Raw genomic sequence first — 27545 nt, 5'->3', positions numbered from 1 at the left:
AGTCAGCTGGTTGGGGCAAAAGGGCACATATGAGTTACGGTCCAAGAGGAGTTGGTGATCTGAGCATCAGTAAGTAGTTTAAAGGGAAGGGAGAGGACCAATTGCTCCAGCAAGTTGGTTAAGTGAAGACAAGTTAAGAGAGCTTCTTAGGGTGGCTGTGAGGATTAAATGAGAAAGGTGTGTAATGTGCTTGCCAGTAGGATGGCCTTCATTAATATGATTATTACTGCACTTATTGTTAATGCCAGTAGTAAGGGATGCTTCTTCCACCAGCCTAGCCTCTGCTATAAACTATGATCGAATAAAATTCCCAGGGAAGCCCTGTGACAAAGCCATTCCAATATGCTAAGTTGAAATCAAGATACTTTGAATCAGCTCTGCAAAGAGCCAGCCTTCCACAAATACCAGTGTTCCCTTAAGGATTGTTCCAGTAATGTATATTACTAAATACCTTAAGATGGACCCGATTTTAAAAGAAAGAATAAGGAGAAATGTAAAGATTTGTTGATGTTGCTTTGTTGGGATCCATTACTAACAGGAATAATTTTTTTTTAATTAGTAATAAGTACAGGGACATCATTCACACTTAAAAAAAAGATCTTTAAGTAACAGAATAGGATTTAATAGGGATAAATGAGGCTATGCACACAGATACAGGCCAGGGAAGTGTGAACAGTCCCAAGAGTGCAGAGTGTTTGAAAGAAAAATAATGTGTTGTAGTGAATCCACTTCTAACACAAGTGCGTGATTTTAAACTCTCAGGAACTCCCACTTCTTTATGAATCCGTGGGGTTGGATGACCCCTAAGGCTCCTTCTCGGCACGTTCATTCTATATGCTTCCAAGGTAGAAGAATCTCCAGCTCACGGAGTGCTGGCGAGTATACAGCACTCCTCCCCCTCAGCATATTGGGGTGGGTGGGCGAGGAGGGTGAGATGTCTCAGAGAAGTGGGATGTGTCAAAGCCGGGAAGAGAGCCTCCTGCTATGTTCAGCATTAACTACATACTCAGTGAAAATATGATATGGTTTTCCCCCCTCATTTTAAAAAGCATGTAAAAACCAGTAACTGCTACCTGTAGTGTGGAACCGGGAAGTCTGGCGGACAGAGTTTGAGTGGGGGAGTTACTTTTCACTCTGCTGTTTGAAGTAAGTACGATGTGAATGCCGTATGTTACCTATTGAAAACATATAAAATGAAAAAGGTATGAAATGTTAGTGAAGAGAGAGGGGAAAAACAAGATATCCTAAAAGAAAAGACAGGGTGATTTAGCCTGGAGTGACAATGCTAAATAAGGAGTGATTCGATCATTTAGAAACATATTAAAGTTAATTAATAGGAAAGGGAAGATCATGAGTTCCTTAGCCTCTGCCATATACAAAGAAAAGAAAATTGACAAAAAATACTGGTTAAGGTCTTGGTGATGATGAAATTCCAGAGCATGCTATAGTTATAAGTGTGGATTCTCTATCCTTTCTTATCTTAAAGAAAAAAAAATTAGGGTCACCAAAGTTCAGTTGACTGGCACTTGGATCACAGGCCACTTGAAAGCCACTCTTGCTCTGCGATTGCGGTTTCATCATGTTGGGATTCCTTTGGAAGAAATGTGGACTGTTTGCAGGTTCTTTGTTAAGGTATCTGATCAATATTTGGCATATTACCGGTCCTATTCATGTGCCACCAAGTCAAACATTTCCATGGTGGGAGCAGAGACATGCAATTAGACGTATATCTCTCAGTTCCGGTTTCCTGAGACGCTGTCTCTAATTAGTGCTGACGGATAAGTGGGCCACCCAATACTGTCTTATAGAACAGGAAATTAAACTTCTTACAAGACAGGGGCTGAACAGAGGGTAAGTAGTGCTAAGAAACTGCGTGTTCTTTTTATCTCTTATTAGCATTAAGGTGAAGCATGTGAAAGAAAACACGTACTAGAGAGATGCCTCATTTTACACAGTGGGTGTATTTCTAAAAATTGCCTGAAATGACTTTAAAAATTTTTTTTAATTGACACATAATAATTGTACATATTTATGGGGTACATAGTGATGTGATAAATATAATGTGCAGTGATCAGTTCAGGGTAATTGGCATATCCATCATCTCAAACATTTACCATTTCTTTGTATTAGGAACATTCAGTATCCTCCTCCTAGCTACTTGAAACTGTATAATATATTATCGTTAACTATGTTCATCCTACAGTGGTATAGAAAACTAGAACTTATTCCTCCCATCTAGCTGTAATTTTGTATCTTTAACAAATCTCTCCTCATCCCCTCCTTCCACCTCCCTTTCCCAGCCTCTAGTGTTCTCTGTTCTACTTTTTATTTCTGTGAGATCAACTTTTTTTTTTTTTAGCTTCCACATATGAGTGAGAACATGTGGTGTTTAACTTCCTATTCCCGGCTTATTTCACATAATGTCCTCCATTTCCATCCATGTTTCTGTGAATGACAGGATTTCATTCCTTTTTATGGCTGAATAGTATTCCATGGTGTAAGTATGCACATTTTCTTTATCCATTCATCTGTTTTTGGACACCTACGTTGATTCCATATCTTGGCTGTTGTTAACAGTGCTACAATAAACATGAGGGTATGGCTGTCTCTTTGTTATACTCATTTCCTTTCCTTTGGATAAATGCCCAGTAGTGGGATTGCTGGATCATATGATAGTTCTATTTGTAGTTTTTTGAGGAACCTTCATACTGTTACCATAGTTTAAATTCCTACTCACAGTGTATAAGAGTTACCTTTTCTCTATATCCTTGCCAGCATTTGTTATTTTTTGTCTTTTTGATAATAGCTATCCTAACTGGGGTGAGATGATATCTCATTATGGTTTTGATTTGCATTTCCCCAATAATTAGTGGTGTTGAACATTTTATCATATATTTGTTGGCCATTTGTATGTCTTCTTTTGAGAAATGTCTGTTCTGATCATTTGCCCATTTTTAAATTGGATTGTTTGTTTTTTTGCTGTTGAGATGTTTATGTTCCTTGTATATTCTCAATATTAATCCTCTATTAGATGAATAATTTGCAAACATTTTCTCCCATTCTGTAGGTTATTTCACTCTGTTCATTGTTTCCTTTGCTGTGCAGAAGCTTTTTAGTTTGATATAATCCCATTTATTTAGACTTTTTTTTAATAAAATCCAATTATTTTCCCATTGACTAAAAGTGTGATTCAGGGTATGAATTTTCTTAGTTGCTAATTAATCTTCCTTGGCTGGAACTCTTAAAATCTGAGGTTAAGGTCCTCAATTCCTGAGATTCTCTATCAAATTAAAATAACAAATATTGAAAGGATTTCTACAGGTGATACTTTTTGCTGTGTGTATGACAGACCTCTTCTCTGATTGTTCTGTGTATGTTAGGATTATTTAGGTGACTTTTGTTTCACCGTTTTTAACAAGTCACATTTATATGAAGCTGGATGGGCAGGCCAGGTGGTGGCTCCAAGCCCTCAGCGATGTTTCCAAATGCAGAGAAGCGGCCTTCCTGAATACATAAAGGAGTTAAGAGCGCTTGCTGAGTAAAGACGTTGACGTGAGGGCTTGGCCAGAATACTGCCTGGGTCTGCCTCCGGTGGGTGTATTGGGGGATGCTCAAGACTGCGGCGTACTTGGAAAGTTGGAAGAATTTGGGTGTAGTCATTAGGCCTCAGGGAGCTAGACTGTGAGAAAGGGTGTTATTGTTCACATATGTTCATCATTATTTAGGCCATCATTTTGTGCCTGTGATACTGTCATTAACTCTACTCAGTTCAGTGGCATAATTTTAACACTACAACTGAATGCTATATACAGGTATTAATGTAAAAGTCAGAGCTCACTACAAGTACAATAATGGCATCTTCGGGTAAAAATGACCACATTTGTACATTTGTTTACCTTGGCAATATAGCTCCAAATTCACCTGGAATCTCAAAACATTGTGTGCTAAACTTCAAAGTCTGAGAGCTAATGATTACCAAGAGTAGTCTCGTACTCTGGGTGTGCGATTGACAATGCAATTGAGGCCAGCCAGTCCCTACAGGTGCATCTAAGCTGCAGATCCTAAATTCAAGGTAAGCATCGTTGCACTGTTGTTCAGGAATGAGTGTTGTCAATACCCAGAGAAAGTGGATGTCTTACAAGCAAATGATGTGTTGCTTGAAGGAACTTTTTTTCAATCTATGACATTTGTGAAAAAGAATTTAAAGCTTTGTATGGTCACGGTTATTTGCCCAATTTTCTGTTGATAATCTCTCTCTAGCCAGAGACAGCTGCATAATTTTTATTTGCTTCTAAGAGCTATTCTCTTGCTCCTCTTCCCCCAGCCACTCAATCTGTATGCATTTCAGAGAGGAGGCTAATTATGGGGTGCTGGAGAAGCAGTTGCCCAGAGAAAGGCTCTTTAAGTGCTCAACTCGGATAGTGCGATGCTGGGGTCATGCTCGCCGCCATCTCCTCGTTCACATCCCCGTGTCTGTATGTGAGCCGCCTTCCATTCTTTTGCAGTTGTATGAACAAACTTTTTAGGAAGGTCAACACAAGAAATAAATGCTTTTTATCAAAGAACAGAGCAAGGAAAGGATTTAATGTTTTTCTTCTTGGGACTTCGCTACAGCAAAAATACCCACAAAGTGGCCAAGGGAAAAAGATATGTTCCTATCCTTAACCAAGGCTTTGTATTTTGGGCTACCCCTGCAATGGTTTAGGAGCAAGAAGCATTGTACATTTAGGGGGTTGAACTCTCAAACTGGTGTTATTCTAAGCAAAAAGGTTGCCGAAATTTCTTGGCCCAGAAAATTGCTTTTGTCTGTAGGTTAGTGTTTTGTTTTTTGTTTTTTTTTTCGCTCCTTTACATCATATTGGGTAAATGGTTTACTTCTGGGGATGTTAACCCTTTAAGACCATTTTGCCACCCTAAATGATGCAGACTGAGAGAAACGAAGCATTTGCTGGGGTAGTTTACTTAAGAACCCTGAGTTTGGGAAAGAATGGCGCAAAGAAACACCTCTGCCCTCTCCCCACCTCTCTTAGATCAGCCGGCTTAAACTCAGCCTCTTGGAATCATCCACATTGGCAAGGATTTGAACAGGCCTTTGGCTGAGCTGCTGGAACTCTAGAAGAAACTTGCTTGATACCCAGATTTATCTCCAACTTAAAGAATACCAATGCCAAGTCTATCCAGTTGGAACTCTTGTGAAATTCCTGCCTCAAACGAGTCCACGAGGGTGCCATCAGGAATCGTATCCCTAAGCCCATGACAAAGTAGAGTTGAGGTCTTCCTTTGGTACTGAAGAAGTTTGCTTTTCCTCAAGTCCTAAAGTTCAAAGTTGAATCTGACTTTCCAGAATTACCCCTACTCAATCCATAAGTCCCAGATCTAGCAATGGAAGTGACCTGGTTTCTAGGATCAAAGGGAGAATTGGAACTAATGACCCCACATTCTTGACATTCCCTTCTTTGTTATATTCTGGTTCATTCAAGAACATGTGCTGGTGGCACAGATCTGGCAGGGTCACTAATACACTGGATGACAGAACCAGAGTCCAGAAAGATCTCAAGCAATATCAAGTTACAGTTCAGAACATATGCTTTGGAGTCAGACCGACCTGGGTTAGAGTCCCACTTCCACTGATGACTAGCTATATGACCTTGAAGAAATGCATTAACCCCCCTGTTGGCCTTGATTTCCTCAATTTCAAAAGGAGGTAATAAGTGCCACCCATAAGTCGTTGTGAAAGTGGTCTCTGGGTCTAAGTACAGTCTTTTTCTTGAACACAACCTTCTTGGAGCCCTCTATCCTCCTACTCCCATCTGTGCCAGTTACTATCAGTCTAGCCCTCCTAGTCTAAAAACTTGAGCTTCTTTATTTCTAGAAAACTTTCTTGGATCTTAAAAATAATTTCCTTTCATTCATTTTCTGTCTTCTCTCTTTAAAAAACTCGTTTAAATCAGATAATAGCTCCTCTCTATTGATCCTCTAATTTCCTTAATGTTTCCTTGCCTGTTTTCTTTTCTCTCTCTCTCTCTCTCTCTTTCTTTCTTTCTTTCTTTCTTTTTTTTTGTTCTACATCCAATCTTTCTGTTCTACTCTCTGGGTGATTCCTATAACTTTATCTTCCAAACCTACCATATAATTTTAAATCTCTGCTGTCATATTTTCAAATTCCAAGAGTTTGTTCTTGTCCTTTGAATGTTCCTTTTTGTATTGCATTCTGTTCTTGTTTCATGGATACAAAATCTTTTCTGATATCTCTGAACATATTATTTTTGATTTGGAGTTTTCTTTGCTCCCAACATTGTCTGTGCTTCCTTGGAGTTTCTTTTTGTTTTGGACTCTGTCTCTCAAGCAAGAGGCATTCCTTAGTTATCTGTTGATTCTTGGCTTTCCTTTTATTTAAGAGGAAGGCACTAGAGGCAAGGTACAGTGGCTCACACCTGTAATCCTTGCACTTTGGGAGGCAAAGGTGGGAGGATCACTTGAGGCCAGGAGTTTGAGACCAGGCCGAGCAACATAGCAAGACTCCATCTCTACAAAATATAGAAAATTAGCCAGGCATGGTGGTGCATGCCTATAGTCCCAGCTACTCAGGAGGCTGAGGCAGGAGGATTGCTTAAGCCCAGGAGTTTGAGGTTGCTGTGAGCTATGATGATGCCACTGTACTCTAGTACAGTGACAGAGTGTCTTAAAAAAAAAAAAAAGACAAGAAGAAGAATTTTGTGTGTGTAGATTTCACCACAGGGAGATCATGTAGGATCTGGCCTGGCTGTTTTTTAGGGGCTCGCACATATACCCTCTGTAATTCTTTTCTTGTAGACTAGCTCGTTACCCTTAGAGGAATCCTCCAGCCTCCTCCTGGGAGATATGGGCCTGGCTGCCAGGGTTCTAGGGGCTGTTAGGAGTAAGGTGCTAAGACGGCAGTCACCTGGTTGTGTGAGGTAGGGGAGCGAATCTAAGTGTCTTCCTGTGCTTTAGAAGTACTTTCTAACAAACCTATTTTCTTTTTTTTTTTTTTTTCCCTACACACAAAACCCTGACCCAGAAACAGGTTGTCTACGAATGGTTTAGCACCAGGTTCCTCAAACCTCCCCTATTTTCAGCCCCTCCCTGCACCCCTGCCTTTACGGGTACCTGGTCTCCAAGTCCTGAGCTTCTTGGGACTTCTATCATGCTCGCCCTTGCTATGGGCATACGAGTCACCTTTGTTTGGTCTACTGAGCCGGTTCCCCCATGTCCTTCTGTTTTCCAGCCTCCAACATTTTGTTGACTTTGGTGGTTTGCTGATAATCCTGTCATCTCCTGTCATCTTCTCTCCTACATTCTTTGTCCTCATGAGTTTATGCCTTTGCTGTCATTTTAGTGAGTTTTCAGAAGGAACAGAGATAACTTTGGCATAAACAGGCAATCTATTTTAATTTGTATACTTGTTTATTATCTGTCTCTCCCACTAGGATATAAATCCTAAGAGGTCAGGAACCTGGTCTCTGTCACCGCAGTAAGCGCATTGTCCAAAACACTGTCTGGCATATCATAGGTGTTCATAGATGCTTGTTGAATGAATAAATGAGTGAATACGCACGTGAATGAATGGCATGTACGTAGATCTCTTTGTATAGCACCTAGAACTCAATAAATAATAACTCTCTTACCCATAATTATTTCAATCTTTGAGGGTTAGGTAGTGAAACCAAACTTTATGCTACCCAGAGCCATTGATTTTTGTTGGGGATAAATCTGTCTTTCTTAAATAAAAATCTTTAATGGGGAGTGACAGCAATATCTTTAGCTCCCTAGAGCTTCCTCTTCAAGCTCTCTCTTTCCTGACAGTGATCTTCCCACCATAGCTCTCGTTATTACTAATATGTTGCTTGTTTCTAATGGTTAAAGTAAGGTCGGCACTTGGAAGGTAAGAGACTGCCCAATGATCACGTTGCCAGGTGGACACAGACCTGGAACCAGAGCTCAGTTCTTCTCAATGGCAGTGGCACCTTCAGCCCATCCCTTTCCTTCCCTTAGTTTCCATTGTCTCCTCTGGAAACTCAGCTGGGGAGAACAGAAGATTGATTAAGTTATCCCTGATGGTTTTTTGGGGCTCTAAAATAACAGATCTGTTTAATTTTAAAGTGTCAGTAAATATTAAATAACCATCTCTAAGGCCCAGGTCTTATAAATAGTGACATCCCTATGAAAATGGTCAGTCTTTTCAAATGACAAATTGGTCAATTCATGAGATACAGAATTTAGTAGATAAATGATGGCTTCTAGTAGTCTCCATGTAGACATCCTGTTGTAAACCTCTACATAAATGTATTTTCATAATAAAAATCTTAGAATTAAACAAATACAACCCAAACCGATTGATAGGATTAACTATAATGGAGAAACAAGTTTTCCATGGGTGACTTCCACTTTGGCTGAAGAAAGTGTTGTTTTTTCCAATCCACAGACAATTCTTGACTTCACATCAGGGGCAGCAGTCCTTCTGACCAGTTAGGCAAAAATGAGAGGGTCCCATATATGTCTAGAGTGGTAGATGGCTAATGTGAGAAGGATAGGTACATAGAGTACTAAGACCTGGAAAATCCCAGCCCAGTGTAAAGATGTGACAGCTATGGTTCTCGAAAAAACCTTGATGGTTTGGGGAAGATCTAGTTCCTGCTGTGTTTGGAATATACTATGAGTGCTTGTACAAATCTGTAGGCTCAACATTTGGGTCTCACAATGTATAAGTCTGGTGTTGCATAAGGGATTATCTGTTTTAGATCACAGACTTCTTTTTCTACCCCTTTCTATCAATGACATTGATATGAAAACTAATGACCATTAATGTATGAATGAGAAAGACCAAAAATACTGGGGTTCTAGTCTAAGCTTCAACGTCAACTTTGTTGAGCAACCCTGGACAATTGCTGTATATCTCCAGGTCTTTGACTCCTTAACTGGTAAAATGGCAAGGGGAGTGGCTTAGATATTAATCTAATCACACTTTTAATGTTCCTTCCTTCTTTAAAGTTCTGGAATTTTGAGATAATTCAGGAGTAAATAAATGAGGGGGACAAACTGCAGTATTGTTCATGCCTTCCAGTCATCTGAAAATAATGTTCTTGGAGAAAGGGCTCAAGAAATGTAGCACCATCATTAAAATTCCATCAGGACCAACTCCATTGGGCACCCAAACAATAGCAACAACACCTACTTTTCAATAAAATGTTGGCATTGCTCTCCACCAATTTTCATGAGGGCTTGACTCAGGAATGAAAAGCTCTGTATGAACCCCATCTGGCACCTGGTGAGTCAGTGTTCATTTCAGGGGGAACCAATCTTGAAGCACAGCTTTTCGCCTAGGGAAACATCATGGTTATCTTATATTTTTAAAGGAAAAAAAATCTAGGTTGTTTCTCTTAAGTCTGCTGTTCCTCCAGCATTAATTTGAAATAAAAAGATCATGGTTTGGTGGTTTTTTAATGTAGATACTTGCCTAACTCTGCCCTCAGAACACCCACACACGACCAAAACCATAGCTTTGTGAGCCATTTGGGGAAACCCAAATGGAAAAAGAGATGCTTTCCATGTGGTTGAGCAGGTGATTTCTAATTCAGTTATAGGGAATCGTTATGCTACTCAGAGCCATGGATTTTAAATGATTGCATGGAATAGCCAACTTGCATCCAGGGAAACAATATGTACATTTGCCACAGAAGCAAGGGAGAACAGCTGTTTTGACTTTCATGTAGTTCTGATACTGTCACTCTGAAATGTAAGACTGAGAGAGGTATTTTGGTCCTGGTGCGTTACCACCTCCTCAAAAACTCTCATTGGTCCTTGAGATACTGTGGAAAATTAATTGAAATTGAAATTGCCTAAAATTTTTACTTCCTTCAGCAATTCTTCACCTTCATGTAAAGTGTTACTTAGAATATTAACACTGTCTTGCAGCTCCTAGTTGCCGTGTGTTTCTAGATGATGGATAGAAAATACTGTTGCATCTGTGCAGCCCTGTCTTTTGTGTATATTCTTTTTGGCATCTGTAGTCCTAGTGACTAAGACAGTACCCTATGCATGGAGATGCTCACCATTGGTTGAATGACTGCATAGAAAAGGAGATTAGCTTAAATTCTTTCTCTAGGAAGGGAACAAGTAATATATTTTCATTTCAAAAGGCATCCTCCCATACATCATCTTTGTAGGCCTTCATCGTCATCCTTCCTAGCACTTACCATATGCCCAGCACAAGGCAGATGCTCAGCAAATACTGGATGGATGGATGGGATGGATGGATGGATGGATGAACCATGTAGGGAGCATCCATTCATGTGGTTCCCAGAGCAACCCTGGGAGGTAGGTAGAGTAGGTATTACCACTGTTGCAACTGTTTTCCAGATGAGTACACTGAGACCCTGAGAAGCTGGTGGACTTGCTCAGGGTTTTGGATATTGATTATTCAGTGTCAGGTTTAATAATCTAAGTCCAGAGTTCCGTCTGCCATGAGAAGCAATGTGGTGTTGGACTTAAGAACACAGGCTTGCAAGTCAGAGAAACTTGGGCTTTGAACCCTGGCTCTTGCCACTCCCTAGCTGCCTGATCTTTGACAAGTCCCTTGTCCTCTCTGCACCTCAGCTTCCTATCTGTGAAATGGAGGTGAGGGGAGAGTAATGACAGAACCTACCTCATAAGGCATTAAATGAAGATGAAATGGCACAATGTGTATACGCATTTAGCTGAGTACCTGACACATGGTCAGCACTGGCTAATAGTAGCTGGCATTGTTGTGGTGTCCACCCCCAGGTGGCTTCTTGGAGGACGAAGGACTGGGAAAGGTGGCCCTCAAAGGGAAGAGGGGGGTCTTTGGGTTGCATTTGGGGAAATGACAGTATGGTATCCCCAGCCCAGGACACGGAAGAAGGAAACACAACAAAAACAGAAAATCCATTCATTCAGTCACCCTCCCATGATGAGCCTAAATGTGCAGGAGGAACAAGAGCACTGGGGGAGCCAGGAACAGGGAGGAGGGATGTAATTCAGTGCATTCCCTTCTCCAGAATCCAGCCCTTGGTGAGCAGCTGGCAGCTCCTTTACCCTGACACCCTGGCTGGCTGTTCTATTGGTATTGCAAGGCAGACTTTTAAAAATATGGGAAATAAATAACATGAGGACAATAATATCTTGTCCAGATGAGCTGGGGTGTGAGAAAGAACCGCACTGCACTAACAGTATTGTAGAAGACTGGCTCTGGGAGGGGCTGAGCGTATCATCTGAGGGGCTGTAATGGCTCTTTCAACACTGTGCCCTCAGCCTTTAGAGCGTGTCACATGGTAGGTGCTCCACAAATGTCTGATGAATGAAGGAATTCACACGCTCCAACCTCTTGTTTTGCATATGAGGAACCCACTGTCACCCACCCATCTAAAGAGTCTCAGCCTGAATTTCTTCACATAATGGAGATACTTAGAGTCTTCAATAAGGATTCCAGTCAATCAGTATTGCTTACAAATGTCAGGACAAAGAGACGCTCTTGTGAATTCTGGGCACTGAAATTTAGGGGAAAAGGAGGTGATTCATGTGCCCTGATCCTCCAGAAAATAGATGTGAAATGGTGGAGCCCTTAAAATGTGTGGAAGGAAAGGAAAAACCAAGTTGAATCTGAATTAAAGGGAAAAGATTCTGTCCAGGGCAGGTGGAGAAAAGTGTGTCAGGGTAGGTAAGGATTCTGAAAGAGTAAGGTGAACATTCTACTTGGTATGACAGATCATGGTGAAAAATTCACCTCTTGTAAATCTGTGAAACACTATCAAGTAATCAGGGAGATTTTCTTGTTGCACGTAATAAGCTGAAAATGCAGCATGAATGTCCTTAGATTAGCTAGTACTTTGAGATGATTTTTCCATTAGCAGTGTTAGGGTATACTGGGTTCTTCTCACTCTGACAACTAACAACTAATATTTCTGAGCACTTTAAAATTTGTAAAACACTTTAATGTACATTAAATGATTAGATTTTTTTTCCCCAGCAATCCCATAATGTAGCTTTTGGTGTCAACTAATGGGGAAAACTGAGGCACAGAAGAGTCACGTGAATTCCTACTCAAATCCCAAATTCTTCTCACTCCAACAGGCTGCTTTTGTTTGGGTTGATGCCTACCCCAACATCAACAGAACAAGTATAAGCCAGCAAGAGTCGGGTGTGTATTCGGTGCATCTTAACCTTGAACGGGCACACAAATCCCCTGGGGACTTGTTAAAATGCAGATCCTGGTTTAGTAGGTCTGGGATGAGGCCCAAGACTCAGCCTAATAAGATCCCAGGTGATGCCAAGGCTACTGGTCCATGGATCTAGAACAGTTTTTTGCTATTTATGAATTGGGTATACTCTTACCAGCTGAATTTCCAGTGTGAGAGAAGTGTGCCTGGAGCTTTCTACAGCTGATTCTCATTCAGAGGGGGCCTGAGGCTGACCCCTGCCCCTCTCTCTTCCTGCTCAGCAAAAGTGGAAATGGCCACAACAAGAGGCAGACCCTGTTGCCTAGGAGTCAAAACATTTATCTAGGGAGTCTCTAGAAATTTCTGTCCAGGTACTATATGGGTTGGAACTGTGCTACCAAAATATCATTTATTTTATCTGGAGAGCAGGGCACAAGGGATAAAATCCCGGGCTGAGAACCTAAGCAAAATTTTACATGTGAACCCAAAGCAAACGAGATACTAGTTGGTGGGAGACGTGAAGATTTGAATTTTGTCTTTCAAAAGCCACTTGCAACATAAACAAGATGCCCATTTTTTAAAGGTATCTTACTAAGGCCAAGCAGAAGCAGCAGCCCATCTGGGGAGGTTTGAAATGTCCAGGATGTGGGACAAAGATTGAGGGAAAGACTGAGGCAGAAAGACAGCTCCCCACGGTGGTCCCCAGCCCTGGCTAGCCATTGAAACCACCCAGGTGTGTCTCAAAGTGCGGACACTCTCGCTCTGCTGCAGGGATTCTCAATGACTTGTCTGGGGTGGGGCCTGAGCATTGAGATGTTTTCTAAAGGCTCAAAGGAGGTTAAATGTGCAGCCAAGGTTGAGAACCACTGGCCTAAGAGAGAAATGCAGTGGGTCGCACAATGGGAAGTGGAGGAAAGAGTTTGTATCAATATATTCCTATAGTCCCTTCTCATTCTAGGTACACTGAATTATTGAACACTGAATGATCACTCTTGGGGGAAATACAGGGTTAAGTACCTATTAATACAAACCTCTCGCCACAACATTTTTGTCAACCACTCGGTACATAACATTGTTATATGTGTGTTTCTGCTTAAAGACACTTCATTTAATATCTATTATTGATTCATTAACATTGAACCCACAACCAAGAACACTATAATTCATGCCCGAACGAAGCTCATCCAGCACATGACAGCCTTTTTGCTCTTTGGAACACTAGGCAGCACTTCAGCACTCTGCTTAGGGGCCATTTTAAACAGTGAAATCATCAACAAAAAGCACAAAAATGTGAAAAATATGGCACTAAATAGACCACAGAAAGAACACTTGTTTACAGTAGGAGAGCTCCAACAAGAAGGCAGAGCATTGCTTTGTTTGAACCCAGCTAGGATCAAGTGCGTGGGGCGACTCCAATTCTCTGCCATTGTGTGTCTGAGAATGACCACGAAAAGGCCATGAGTTGATTCGAGGGTTACAAATAAATTTTAGCAAGTAGGTAAATTCACAAGTATGGAAACCGTGAATAACGATGATTGATAGAATATAAGACGTGCAGATGAACACACACACAGTTTGGGGGGGGGAGGGGACCTGTAGTAGACGCGGAGCAAAGGGGACCCAACCGCTGGACCTGAGCTGGCTCCGGGCTCCGCCTGCCCTCCCGCCTGCTCTCTTTGCTGCCAGGCTCCGTAGCTCCAGACAGCCCCCTCCGTTTCACATCCAATAAGAAATGAATGCTGTTCAATTCCTGTCCTTAAACTGGAACAGTCCAGAGCGCTGAATTATGCCAGGAACCTCGAGCTTGCCGTGTCTCTGGAAGTCTTTTATTGCAGGACTGATTTATAATACCCAAGTAGATGAGTTGAGAGCGATTACGTAAACGCTGCTTCTCTGGGGTAGAGAAGAACGGTACAGTTTAAATGAAAAATGCAGTGCCAAGTCAAAAATTCAAATCGTTATGTGTAATTACAGACCACAGCAAATCAATTTTACAAACACAGTACCAATCTCACTGCGTTCCAACACCCACAGGGGGAGAATTCAGGAAGAGGCTGAAGGTGAAGTGTAAGTGGGAACTGGGGTGCCTGCAGCCTCAAGAGCTTGTCTTGAATCACATGGTTATTCAATCAAAGGTAATTAAGAAGCCAGGAGAGCCTAAGCCATCCAATTTCTCCTAATTAGCAACAACAAAAAAAAATCATCTAATTAGCAGTGTAAGCTCAAATTGTGGTTTTTTTTGAATGGTCATTTATGTGTATTGTTACATTTGACATGTAGATTGAATGCTTTAATGAAAACAAGAATCAATTCCCTAATCAGTAAATTGCCCTGCTAGTCACCATGCTGCGAATCTCCCCGCTCTCGTGCTTTTATGGAGGAGCTAAGTTAAGAATTAGTCAAGACTCCATAATACATTTCTAATTATTTATAACCCTTCCCTAAAACCAGAAAGAAAAAAAAAAGGTTGTTGTTTGATCGAAGCAAAGTTTAGGGCTTTATGCTCAGAGAAATCCTGGTACTGCTCATGCATTTGGCTGCAGAGTTGAGGCCCTCTTGGCAGTAGGATTTAGGCATCCTCTAATGATGCCTATTCTTGCCTAATCAGTGAGAGCCACTGTTCCCTGTTATCTGGGAGCCTTTAAGCGCCAGTGGCAGTAAAGACCTTGCCTGTGGTTCAGCTCAAGGCAGGAGTTAGTAGACAAGGTTTAAAATATCCTTTGTTAGCTCCTTTCAAGCGATTGACCCACTTCTCCTCTTGACAAGTGTTGCTGGTGGTGACAAGGTGTAAGAGGATACCCTGATGATTTGTTCAACAACTCTGGCCATGGCCTTGGGACTGATGCTCTGAGAGGGTCTTGGTTGCTCAATCATGAAATCCTGGCTATTTGCAGTTCCAAACTTGGATTGCCTTGCTCTTTCCCACACTCAGCAGCAGCCTGCGAGCTGTTAAGCACGGGATGGACGTGGCATTGCATAAACCAAAGAAGCACTTTCCGGATAGGCATGCAGGCTGATGGAACAGCATTGACAATTTGAGAGTTATCTTTTGAGAAAAGGGCAGGAGGGAGGGTTCGTCATCAAATATCTAGTTTTCTGAGTTTCTCGACTGTCTCTCTCCCCTACACACAGTGCCTGGAGCATATTTACAGATACTCTGGAAAACTAAAAAGGGAATATCTGCTTAAATCCACTCCTGGCCACATGCTTAACTCCATTACTTTCTTTACTTGGTATCGTAAATGGAAAGAATCATATTCTGCCTTTCTGTCTAAACTCATTTCTGGACATCTCTTCACTCTATATGGATAGAAATTCATGGACAAACCTAAGGGTTAAGTACATATATAGGCAGAACTGTAGGTATGAAAAGGAACAACACAGGAAAGAAGAAGTTCACCCAATATGCAGGAGATTTAGAAATCGCTGGTTGATCCCACAGTTTCATGAATTGTCCTAAACATCTGCTTCAGTGGTGTCAAATTACTTCCATGGTTGATGTGACTGGTTTTGATAGAATGGAATGATAGGATTGGGACAATTTCGTTTTAAGACTGCTTGACTTGAAGTTAAAATTGTGGGTGAGACTGTACCGATTTCTATAAAAAGGTATATACGTATTGGCCTCTGGTCTAACTTATTTCATAAATAATGACAATGTAAAGTCAAACAGCAGTTATCTAAAATAGATTTTTTACTGGATGACACCCAGTTTTGCCATTATAGAAACTGACAAAAAAGGACAAATGAAATGTACCAAAGATTAATGCAGTAATAAAAGTCTGCCGGAAACATTCTAATTTATTTCTCAAAAGCTCAAATGTTTAAGTGATAATGTGAAGCTGGAAACACATCTTTGCTCTGCCCAAAGGCTGAGCTGTCTGCAGAGTAACAAGAGCTGACACCAATGACAAGGACTCACGATACTGGGAAAGCCTCTCCAGGTGCTTTTCCCTGCATCAATTCTGTTTGAAAACGAGATTTAACAGGGGAAAGAGAGATTTAGCCATGTGCATTTGTCGACCTTGTCATGAAGTTCTTTGCAGCTTCCTCATCTTCTAGAGTCTCCGTTTGGTTTGGTTTGTTGCATAGGCAAGTGTACACTTTATCTTCACAGAAAGTGTGTGGCTTCCTCCTTGGGCTGGTTGGGAATATCCCATCCACCAACCACATCTTTGCTTTGTAGCATGTTCTCTCTTCTCCCTCTGGAATGAGGTGGAGTTTGAAGCTTGTTTGGGGGACTCGTCTTCTGGTCTCCAGATGTTCTAAGCACTGGTTTTCCAACCCTTTGGACAAGGAGCAGAGAGCAAGCATGCAGAGTTGAGGCTTTTAACCTTCCAGACTGGCTTTTAAACTATTTCCCGAAGCAGTGATGGCAGAGCATGTTCATTTTAACCTTAGTAATTAATACTCCCCTCGCCTCCAGCCTACTTACTCAAATCTGTTTGTAGCCATAAGTGTGACTGGTGTTATTTTTTTGCATGATGTCACTGATCAAATACTCTGGTCTTGTGTTTTTCAAAATGTATTCTTGCAGTACTATTAATCTTTTCTTCCCCAAAGATTCCCACCACAGGGCCTCAGATTACTGGTTGTGGCACCACAAAACCAGCTAAAGAAGAGGAATCCAGGGTCTAATGTCATTTCACCACTGAGCCTTGCTTAAAATGTTGGCTTTTCTTTTTTTCAAAAGCAAATGTCTGGAATTATTCACACTAGTGGTGGTGTTAGCAGAACTCCATTATTTGAAAATTGAAAGCCTTTAGTAGTAGTTCTTAGATACTCTGAAACCAGTGCTCTCAAGAAATTTGTGGGATGGAACCTGAAAATGCCTGCTAGGCAGGACTAAACCTAAAGGAATGGACAGAAACACTCCCCCACCCCACCTCCCAGTTCCTCTGAAACAATAGCCTTTTTGTAGCTGGCAGTGGGCCGAGCTCTCTCCTCTTTAAACTTGACAAGTTATCAAACCATCTCCTGTAGCAAAACTTAAGAATTATATCTTGTAAACCTTCAAAATGGTGTTTTCGGGAAAGGTTCCACTGATGACTTCTGAGTTTCCTTTGGGAGTAAGTCTACAAAATATTGTGAAAGTACACCGTTAGCAACCTGCAAGCAGAATTCTGCCTGGCCTTGTGCTAAGTATGTGAACACACAGCATCTATCACCTGAGTCATGGGGAATAATTGGCCAGGACCTTTTAACTCAGGAAAATAGTTCGAGGTTAGTATTTTAAAATAATGTGCAAATACTTGGTCTCCTCATTCTACCTTTTAAAATTCCTAAATTAGAGTGACTTATTTTTATAAAGTTTAGTTGTGCTAGTTATTAGATTGAATTCTATCATGTAAGCATCTAGAAATTTGAAAATTTAACAAAGCATATGTTTTTCTGTAAGAAAGGCAGCTTCTTGAATTAAAAATGAAGAAACTAGCTTAGGAAGAAAAAGATTAAAGTTGCAAATCACCTCTCTGTGGCTGGACTCATAGGGTGTGATGAGGGCACAGAACTCAACCTTGAGTTGAGAACACAGGATATTTCGTTTGGTGAAAGAGGACGATCTTGGGAATGTGGGAATATTTAATGCCTTTAGAAGTCAAATTTCTGACAGCTTCAGCAGTCTAGATTCTAGACTCTAAGCCTGGAAATAAGTGGAAACACATAGTGGTAACAAAGAGATGTAATAGTTGATTTGAACTTGAGGAGACAGTACAACCATGAAAAGTATACAGCACATGAGTTCCCGAGTCTGCCTAAACCGCCCATGGACGCCTCTCTCCACAGAGACAGCATAGAGCAACAAACATCTCTGTCAAATGAGCATGCACTGGACCAACAGTACATATGAATGATGTAAGCTAATAACTAATATTTAAAAATCGGCGTCCCTATTAAAGCAACAACTGTATTTCAAATCCACTGATCAAAAAAGGGTAAAAGACCTGTGTACTCAGCATAGATCTTCTTAATTTATATTAATTTAAATTAATTTATATTGTATTAATTCCAATACCCTCTACATATATGTAAAAGTCATTTGCAACACAGCATTTCATCCACTACCGAGGCTTGGTGTACATAGATCTTTTAGGTCTTTCCACTACCCAGGGGTCCACAGCTCTCAGGTTAGGAATTACTGAATTGTCTTTCAGGAGGCTTCCAGCTCTAAAGTGTTAGGAATCCATGCTCATAATAATGATTCTTAAAGCATAAATTGCATTCAATGTGTAAATTTAAGGACAGCAGGGAAGTCAATATATCTTTGAAAAATCTCCATTAAAGTTTGTTAGGATGAAGTTTTTGATGTGAGATTCAAGCTTCAGTTATCTGGGCAATTTGCTTACATGGATCACTTCTCTCCTTGACAATGAGGTATAGTATTTAACCTAACAGTGGACCAAGGAGATAATTGGGCCCATATCCCAAACCTTCCTTTCTCCATGAACCCTGTTATTTCTCATATTAGAAGACCAAAAAAAAGGTAATTATACTTAATTTTCCTTAAAGAGTACTAAATATTCTGATAAGTCTTTTCCTGAATCTTATTTTGATAAATAAAAATCAAGATGAAGTCAAGGTTGGTCAAGGAAAATGGGAAAGAAATCTGAATTCCAGGCTTTAGAGAAAATACTTAAAAGAACAGAATCCAGATCTAGGTATCTTATTTTCCCCTGAAAAGGTGTTGAAAGGGGTCTGATTAAAGATGCTGGGAGTTGAAAAAGAAATCATAAGGTTAGATGAGGTTGGAGAATCTGGCTGGTCCTCATGATACGACCGAGTTTGTCACCAGATTAAAGACCCTCCACACTCCCAGCACACTGCCCGACTGTTGTAGCAAGATTATGTTTAGCTGCTGTTTCTGTATTTCTACTAGACTTACTGAATATTTATTTTTTACTTTTGGTTCACTTGAATTTATAAATGTTCCAAAAATGACAGTGTCCTAATGATGTATGTATGAATACAGACCTAAAATTTCTTATAGAGATTTTTTTTTAAATGTAAGTACTATTGAATCTATACTATATAGAATATAACGTTTTAGTTTCAGTGTTTCAAGAACAAAAAAGGCACAATTTTGCTCCCCTTGGTAATTTTTAGTATGATTTTCAGTATAATGAATCCATGTTGAAATATGCTCTCTCTCTACCCACACTATTATAAAAGTCACGAATGCAGCATAAATTGGGGACCTCTATTCTGCTGGAAGTTGCCAATTTCTAATCTAGGTTGAGATTTTTATAAGATGGGCTTAATTGTGCAGCTTTGAAATATTACTGTTGGGCGGCTTAGGTCTGAATGCATCTTTAGCCGTTGTCTACTGCACGGAAGCCAACAAGCAAGAACATCCAAAAGCCCGTGGCTAGAGGTTTTCTGGGGCAGCTCACACAATGCAGAAAGCTTCTTAGAAGTCTGTTTTTGCCACCCTCCCCTCCCTACTTGTAGGAAAGGAAATTTTGCTTTTGCCTGAATGTTCACATCTCCCTCTGTTTGCCATCATTTCAGATAAGTTCTTCTAGTTAAAAAGGGGAAGGAGGGCAGTGATGGGGCAACCATTGACACTCTGCCATGGGCCGCCTCATTAATTCCACAACTGTGTGGCCTATTTTCTTGCCGACTCTTTCTGCCTGTGACATTTATTATTTCCTCTGCCACTTTATGCCACACAAAGTATTCCACCATTGCCTAAACCTGTAGATCTCTCTTTACCCTAAAGTGGCACTGTTGGCAGATCACCTGTCACCTGCTTCAGTCTCCTTCCCACAGGAAGACAAGCCTGTACCGCCTACAGGCCTCAGTTCTTTTTGGAGAAATGAGCTGTTTACCCAGTGCACCTCTTGGTTTAGTGTGGCATTTAGCCTGGCACTAAACCGATGGCTGCCCTCTCTGCAAATCAGAAGCTTAGCATCATCACTGCGCTTGGTTTCCACAGCAGGTTGGCTCCTAGGGAGACAGTCCTGAGTTTGGTGGCAGCTAAGGGAATCAAGGGTCTCCCATTATGATAGAGAGGGGGTGACTTTAGTAGAAAGTCATTGGGAAAAGGCCCTGGCACCTCACGTATAATTGATTTTTTCTTAGATAGAGGCAGATGCCAAGTTCATGCCGTATCCCCTGGGCCTTCAGTTAAGCTCAGAAAAATGTGAAGAAATGGGTGTAGGTTTCTATGTACAAATCCCTATAAGCCTGTTAAGTTAGATAAACATTTAATTCCAATCTCAGTAGCCGGTGGAGTCCTGGGATAACTGACAGCTTCCCCAAGGATGCCCTTCCATGGAGGAGGTAGCATCCATTTTTTTTTTTTTTTTATTTTAGTGGAAAGAAGCAAATTGGTTCCATCCAATAATGGAATTCAACTGCAAACATAGGTCTTGTATTGTTCTCAGCATCCTAACAAGGATGGGGGTTGTCCTGGCAGTAACCACCCATGGTTGCCAATTACTTATTTAGTTATGGCCTCTAACCAGCCTAGTGCTGAGGACTCCACCCGCTGTGAGCTGTGTGTCCCTCTCTGGCAAGACCTATGGTTTCAGATTCATCCTAATCCTGGTTGTGTGGAAGAACCCCCATTTCCACTTGGGGCACACCTGGCAGGCACCAGTCAAAGCATCCACGAGATATTCTGAAATGGCTGCGGAGGTACCAGAAAGCAAAGATGTCTAGGCTGGAATGTCCCAGCACTCAGGGCAGCCCTAAACAAGTCTGCCCAATTTTATATAAATACTTAGACAGGCATGAAATGGATTTTCTGGATGTCTGGCTTTTCTTCCTATTGGCTTCTCTCTTCATTTTTGCTGCTGCTTCCTTTTTATTATTTTCTTTTTCTTTCTCTGCTTTTTTTTTTTTCTCTTGCTAATTCTGATCCAACCAGGTAGCAATGCATTTTCCAGGGAGCCTTTTAAATAGTTTTTTCCCTAGTCTATTTAGTGGAAATGCAAGCTGTTTCAGCCTCTTAGGGTCAACATTTTTAAAACGGTGTCCCCTTTGCATATTTTTAAGTTAGGTGCTAATTCCTTGCCTTTAATAGAATCTACCCAAATAAGAAATTTCTCAGGTTACAAATGATAAAGTCAGCAGACCCTTTTGTCCTCCCTTTTGGTAAATAAAGAAGTTTCTAGCCCTTCTGAGTGTCCCCACTTCACACACAGGCTGCCCTGCTGGCCACATGAGGCCAGATGGAAACACTGACCACAGAGGCATGAGCTCCGTGGCTCTCGGGCTCGGTGACCAGCGGCTGCCTGTCAGCAGCCTACCCACACCCTGCTGCCCAAACACACTTTTTGGAAACGCCCAGCCTTTTGACTCTGGCCTTTATCTTTTTAAGTGGGGGCATAGTAATCTGCTCAGGTCTTTATGTGGGTGCTGCCCCACCAGAAATGCAGTTTAACAAAAAGCAGGACCTCTCACCATTGGGGTGTCTGGTTTGCTCACTGAAAAACACAGCAAGATTAACGCCCACAGAGAAGTGCTGGCCCAGACTTGTGAAAGCAAACGCCCCATCTGAGGGGATAGAGCCCGAGACGGAATTTAATGGCTTCCCTGAAAAATGTTTAAAAATGCATGTGGCTCGATTCCATGTTAGTCCAGCAGCAGTCAAAATAAACTAGACCTGTCAGGAGCTGGTGCTGAGAGAATATCATGAATAGACTTATTTTGTAAAGTTGTCACTTTACACACCCAGAAAAACCAACCCAGGGCAATGTCGGCTCCCTTGGCGTTGATTTTGGTTAAATCCCTGCCTTGAATGACTTCAATTTAATTTGGCTAGTTATATGAGTTCTGTTGCTTTTTCCTAGTTTTCTGGAAAAGAAATTAAAAACGGGGGCTACGCAGATGTGGCCCACTGTGCGGAAGAGCTGAACATGCTGGTAAAAACCATTCCCAGCTTACTGAGAGTGCCCCACTGGCTTCTGAATGAAACCCTTGTTACCTGGAAGTGTTTATAATATAAAGTTTGGCATTAACCTGTGAGGCCAAGGGAAAGAGCACACCCTAGAGCCCTAGAAGAATCAGCCCTTTCATTCACAGCTGCCGTGTCCCCTACCCTGAGGTCGTGTTAGTTCCGGGGCCCCTCGCTGAACCTGCACCACCCTTTGGAGGTGACAGTTCCCTGATTCCTAGTCTACCTTCCTTCTACTTCAGTCTCAAAGATCCCAGATGGGGACCAGCCTGCCCACCTTTCAAGAGGTCCTCCCTAACAACATGGGTAATGTCAGAATGTGTGTTTAAAACAAACCAAATTGTCCAGCACATGTTCTTTTCAGTTTTGGCAGATGGCCACTTTGCCGGGCTCTCCAGCCTTGCCTGATTTATGGGCCCACTGCTACGAATCCTGAGTTCTAGAGTTAGAACTAAAACCAGATCCAGACCCACGAAGGTCAAGGCCGTATGTGTGGGCCCTGTAGGTTTGGTCTCCTTGGAGAAACCCAACCCACTAAGAGGTACAGACAGCAACCTTTTCAACCACCCAAAGGGAAGCCCATACCAGGCCTTTATTCAACCCGCTGTGACCACGGATGGAGTTGTAAGGCAGCTAGCGGTATCTCTCAGGGCTAAAAGGTATTGTGGGTTCTTTTGCGTCCCAGGCTAAAGGGGGGGGAATAACCTATTTCATTTTATTTTTTTTTTTCCAGTTCTCTCAGGCCAGGCACACCACAGCCCTTTGAAACGATCTGTGTCCCTTACCCCACCCATGAATGTGCCAAGCCAGCCTCTAGGACATGGATGGATGTCTCATGAGGACTTACGAGCTAGAGGACCTCAGTGCCTCCCATCCGATCATGCCCCCCTGTCTCCACAAAGCAGTGTAGCCTCTTCAGGAAGTGGTGGCAGTGAACACTTAGAAGATCAGACCACTGCTCGTAACACATTCCAAGAAGAAGGTAGTGGTATGAAAGGTGAGTGACTAAACAAGAAACCACTGGGAACAGCCCCCTTCCCTGTATCGGAGTCCCGAAGGGTAAAAAGAGAGGTAGTCAGCAAGAGAGAAGGTGCCACCCCTCCCAGGCTTATGCCTTTGATCTGTCCCTTGCAGAACTCCAGGGTCGACCAAGGCAGAAAGGGCTCAGATCCCCTTCCAGGGCTTCTTGCCAAAACCTGGGAAACAGGAACCAGAGCAAGAGAGGTCAACACCCTCTTTTTCCCCAGTGCACTGACTCTGCAGACAGTTAAATGAATCACCGCTCAGGGTGATAGGATCTTCTGTTTGTGAAGACACTGAGCTGCTCCAGCCTTCTACCTCGTTGCTGCGGCCAGGGACCTGTCAGTAATTCAGAAAAACAAACCACTGGATCTGGTGTGGCTTTTTTTTTTTTTTTCCCTTTCTTTTTAAATCTCTCTTAATGCAGAACTGCAGTAGTGCTTCCTTTCTCTCTTCTTTTTTCTTTGATATCCAAAGAAACCTTTAAACCCTTTTCTCTGCATCTATTTAAGGGACATGAAAATACCACTGAGAATCTCTGACAGTGTTTTAATCCTGATAACAGATTTGCATACAGGTGATGAAGGCCTTTTATGCAGCATAAATAAATGTTCCTGTGTTACCCTGCGAATCTACCCTCTTCTAAAGAGACTCATCAGGAGATAGAGATTTCCAAATTACAAACGATAGGTACAGAGAGGATACGTGCATTCTGTATTTTTAGACTGCAGTTGTTCAAGGGCTGGGAAGCCCTTAGGCAAAGATGCTCATCAGAGACACACTAATAACAATTTTAGATGGTGAAACAATAACCAGTCATGCTTCAGGGACTACTGTGCTGAGGGGAGGCTCTGAGATACCCTCTTTGCTGGCACTAATAGTCCTGAGGTCCTGCTGTTCCTGATGTTTCCCTTGTAAATGATCAGTGTTGACATAGGAGGCTCTGTACCAAGTCCCCTCCCTTCACAGAGGCCTGGCACAGAAAGCCTGCCCATGACTGCCCAGGTGCCACTTGGAATGGAGCTTGTCAACTCTGGGAATGAGGCTGACATGAAGCCACTTCCCTGGTACATTCCATGAATCTTCCTCTCAGTTGCTTGGCCTGTCCCTACTCCATCCCCTCCACCCCCCAATCCTGCCATGGTGCCCAGAGTGAGTGGGCTGTGTCTTGATATTTTCCTCCGGTGATACAAATGGATCTTTAAAGGTATTTAACAGGCAGCAGAAACAATGGGCCATTTTGGCATGAAGGGGATATACGTCCTCTTTCTCTTTCACAGTTTTAGGGGACAGACTGTATCACAGTTTTGGAGACATAGCAAACCCATTTCTGAGTGTATGCTACATGGTTATATGTTCAGGCAGCTGAACCCAGGTGATGGTGTCAGGTGAGGCTCAACCCTGCTCTAGGCAAGCCTGGCGTGGCGTCTGTCTCTGGACATCGAAATACCTGAGGGACCAAGGGAAGCTGTGAAGCTGTTGCTTTTGACTAGCTTCTTTCCAGGTGAAGTTCAATGTCTGGATAGCATGCTTCCAAGAAAGCATACATTGCAGTTCTATTTGGTAACTGTGGGCAGGAGCCATTGGCCTTTGTGCTGAAAGGCACAGAGGATCCTGGAGAAAAGCCATTCCCCAGCACACACATCTCTCCAGAGAATTCCGATTCCACTGTCTGGTTTTAGGATGTTTGTTTTCTTTCATTTTTTCTTTTACTTTCTTTTCTTTCTTTCCTTTTTTCTTTGTGGTCTTTATACACACTTCGGACATTTTCCCTAAGTAGGTAAAGGTGTGTTCATTGTGTGCTGCCATTTTGAGGTGAGAAATAAACATAACAGGTTTTTAAAGAGAAATGAATGAGAGAAAAATGGAATAAATGTCTTATCCTTGTTTTAGGTTAAAACCAAAATATTACTAAGGTTAAGGGATACCCCATATCCAAGCTTATTCATTTCCTTTCTTTAGAATTGGTGAGAATTGTCTTCTCAGAGCTTGTTCAATCAGAAAATGACACAGACAAGATCTCATATCCAAGATTTTCTTTCCAGTCCCAAGGGATGTGGTCATAAAGCAGGTTATTTGGTGGCTGGATGCAACAAAAAAAGGACCCTCTTCTATGTATTTACATCTTCTGTTGACCTATTGATTTGTTCTTCTCCCAAGAATTGGATCAAGATTCAAAGTATAAAGTCATTAACAAATTGAATGGCAAAAAATATTTAAAGGAAGGAACATTATAGATGATGAATGTTTCTATTTGGGGAAAAGTATACTTGCAGTTCAGCTGACAGGACAGACAGAAAAATTGTCCACACCCCAAAACCCTAGCATTCCAAAGTGTCACGGGCCAGTATTTGTTAAACACAAATAGCCTTTCCCTAGCCCTGCTGCAAGATGCCACGGCTAAGGACTGTCCTGCTGTCAAAGACTACCCAGGATGGCCTCCTAGGAGCGCACCCAAGAAGCAACCCTGGCAGAACCCAAGGGTTCATCATTGGATCTGCACATCTAAGAGCAGATGCTAGTTTAAATTTTCAAATTAATTCACACTTTTTAAGAAAAGATATATAAAATCAAGTGAGGTGCTTTTAGAAAGAGCCAGCTCTTCCTCTTGAATCCATGTTCTGTTGACTCAGGCCTTTGGCAAGAGTATCAGCTATTTTAAACTAATTGCTGGTCCCCCTTGGGGTGCCATCATCTAACTGCTGTTTTACTAACTTTTAAACACCTACCCAGTTTACAAGAACAACAAGGAACCTGTAGTAGAACATGGAAGAGTTCCTGCATCTACAGGGAATATGTGTTGCCCTCACCTTGCCCCTTGGGAAAAGAATAAAAAGTCACTATATTTGAACTTGATTCAGTGTGAATTCATCTTTCTGGCCAACAGCTGTGCATACCTTGTAGAAACACTGCATTGTTCATCCATTCTTTCCTTTTGCTCTAGCTATACTAGCTAGGTCTGGCTACAGATCAGCCCTTGGGAATGAACCTCTTGGGTCAAGAGTGTGGAATAAACCTTAGGGCCCAGCATTCTTGCTCTTTTTGTTTTTCACATGCATCGATCTAGCCCTCTTTTTGTCTTGGTGTCAGCACTATTTGCCAGGATTGTCATTAAGTTCTCTCCCAAGTAGACCAACTCCTGCTCTCAAAGGACTCACATCATCTGCCCAGCTGGCTTCACTCTTTCCTTTGTAATAAATATCCATCCTAATGGCTTAGATCAGCTCTCTGAAGCCCAGATTGAATGTGCCTTGGCATAGGGGTCTCAGGCTAATATCTCATGCTACAGAAAAAATGGAACTGGCTACTCAACTTGAAACTAACCCAGGAGATGTAGGAAGCTGAACCAGGATATGAAGTTTCTTCCCTTTACCATTCCCTGTGGAGGCTACTGGTCATACACGTTTGGACTAAATATGCTGGTTGTGATTTCTGTATTCAGTTGTCCTTGTTCTTTTCAAAAACTTCCCTGTGACTCAGCCCAGAGGGAAGACTCTCAATTTCATCTGAGTTGGTGCTCAGTTATAATCTCCTTCTTTCCCTGGGCAACTCATGAGTAGAATGTGCTCTTACCTCTTCTCTCATACAAAGCCTTCAGGTAGCCAAGAGAGAGTGAGGAAAAAAACACATTCCCGTAATTTCCTAGGAAGAAAAGAAAATATAGACAAGAAGTCAGTTGGTGGAAGAAATACATTTGCTACTTGTGTTAGCATCATGTCCTCAAAGATGATGTATAAACTCCAACGCCTAAAGACTTAACAAAATGCCAGGGCCGTTGATAAATGATGTGGCTGTGTTATATGGGAGCAAAGAGAAGAAGATTGATTGATTCACAGGTCACTTTTGTCCTCATTCAAATCAGTTGACTTTTTTGAGCACCTGCTGAGAGAGGCTTTGGACTAACTAGCTTCTGGGATGACAAAGGCGGGACTTACTATCACATGAGCAACAAACCAAGTAGCTGATGCAGGTGCACTGCTGTGAAAATACGTTGTCTTAAAGACTTGCCCTGGGTTGGGGCAGGCACCAGGAAGGGCCCTAATTCACAGTAGAGGGAAGTCAAGGAAAGTTGCTGGAAAAGGAGAAACCTGGAGCTGAGACTCAGCATGACTACAGGTCAGCCAATATGAGGTGAGGAAAGGCATTGTGTGCAGAGCGAACAGCATGCATGAAGTCACGGTGATGAGAGGGCCTGACCAAGTAGATCCCATGACTTTGTGTTAAGGCACCAGGGGGAAGGGGTCTGGAGAGGGAAAAGCCAGATCCTAGACCTTGCAAGGGATTTTGTCTTTTATCCTGAAGCTGTTGAAGGAATTTCCACAGCAGAATGGCCCACTTAGCTTTGCATATTAGAAATAGGACCCTCAGAGCAGTGTGCGGGATATAGCAAAGTGAGGAGGGGACAGGGGATTCTGGATGTGGAGGCCAGGGGA

At 42.0% G+C, this 27545-nt stretch overlaps 1 protein-coding gene across 2 annotated transcripts in view; it reads left to right on the top strand.

The window, feature by feature from the left end:
* The window catches only part of SAMD4A (sterile alpha motif domain containing 4A), a 207290-nt gene that overhangs the window by 134971 nt on the left and 44774 nt on the right, over nt 1–27545 (top strand). The window contains exon 3 of one of the 2 annotated variants that reach the window (XM_012663816.1): nt 22826–23089. The exons of the other annotated variant lie outside the window; for it this stretch is intronic. Coding sequence (XP_012519270.1) covers nt 22826–23089 — 264 coding nt within the window. The remainder of the gene's footprint in view (nt 1–22825; nt 23090–27545) is intronic. 2 annotated transcript variants of the gene reach the window in all.

Source organism: Propithecus coquereli, unplaced genomic scaffold (assembly GCF_000956105.1).
Source record: "Propithecus coquereli isolate 6110/MARCELLA unplaced genomic scaffold, Pcoq_1.0 Scaffold83, whole genome shotgun sequence".
In the NCBI taxonomy this organism is placed as follows: Eukaryota; Metazoa; Chordata; class Mammalia; order Primates; family Indriidae; genus Propithecus; species Propithecus coquereli.
The sequence above is the reverse complement of the archived record's forward strand: the minus strand, read 5'-3'. Positions and strand labels throughout refer to the sequence as shown.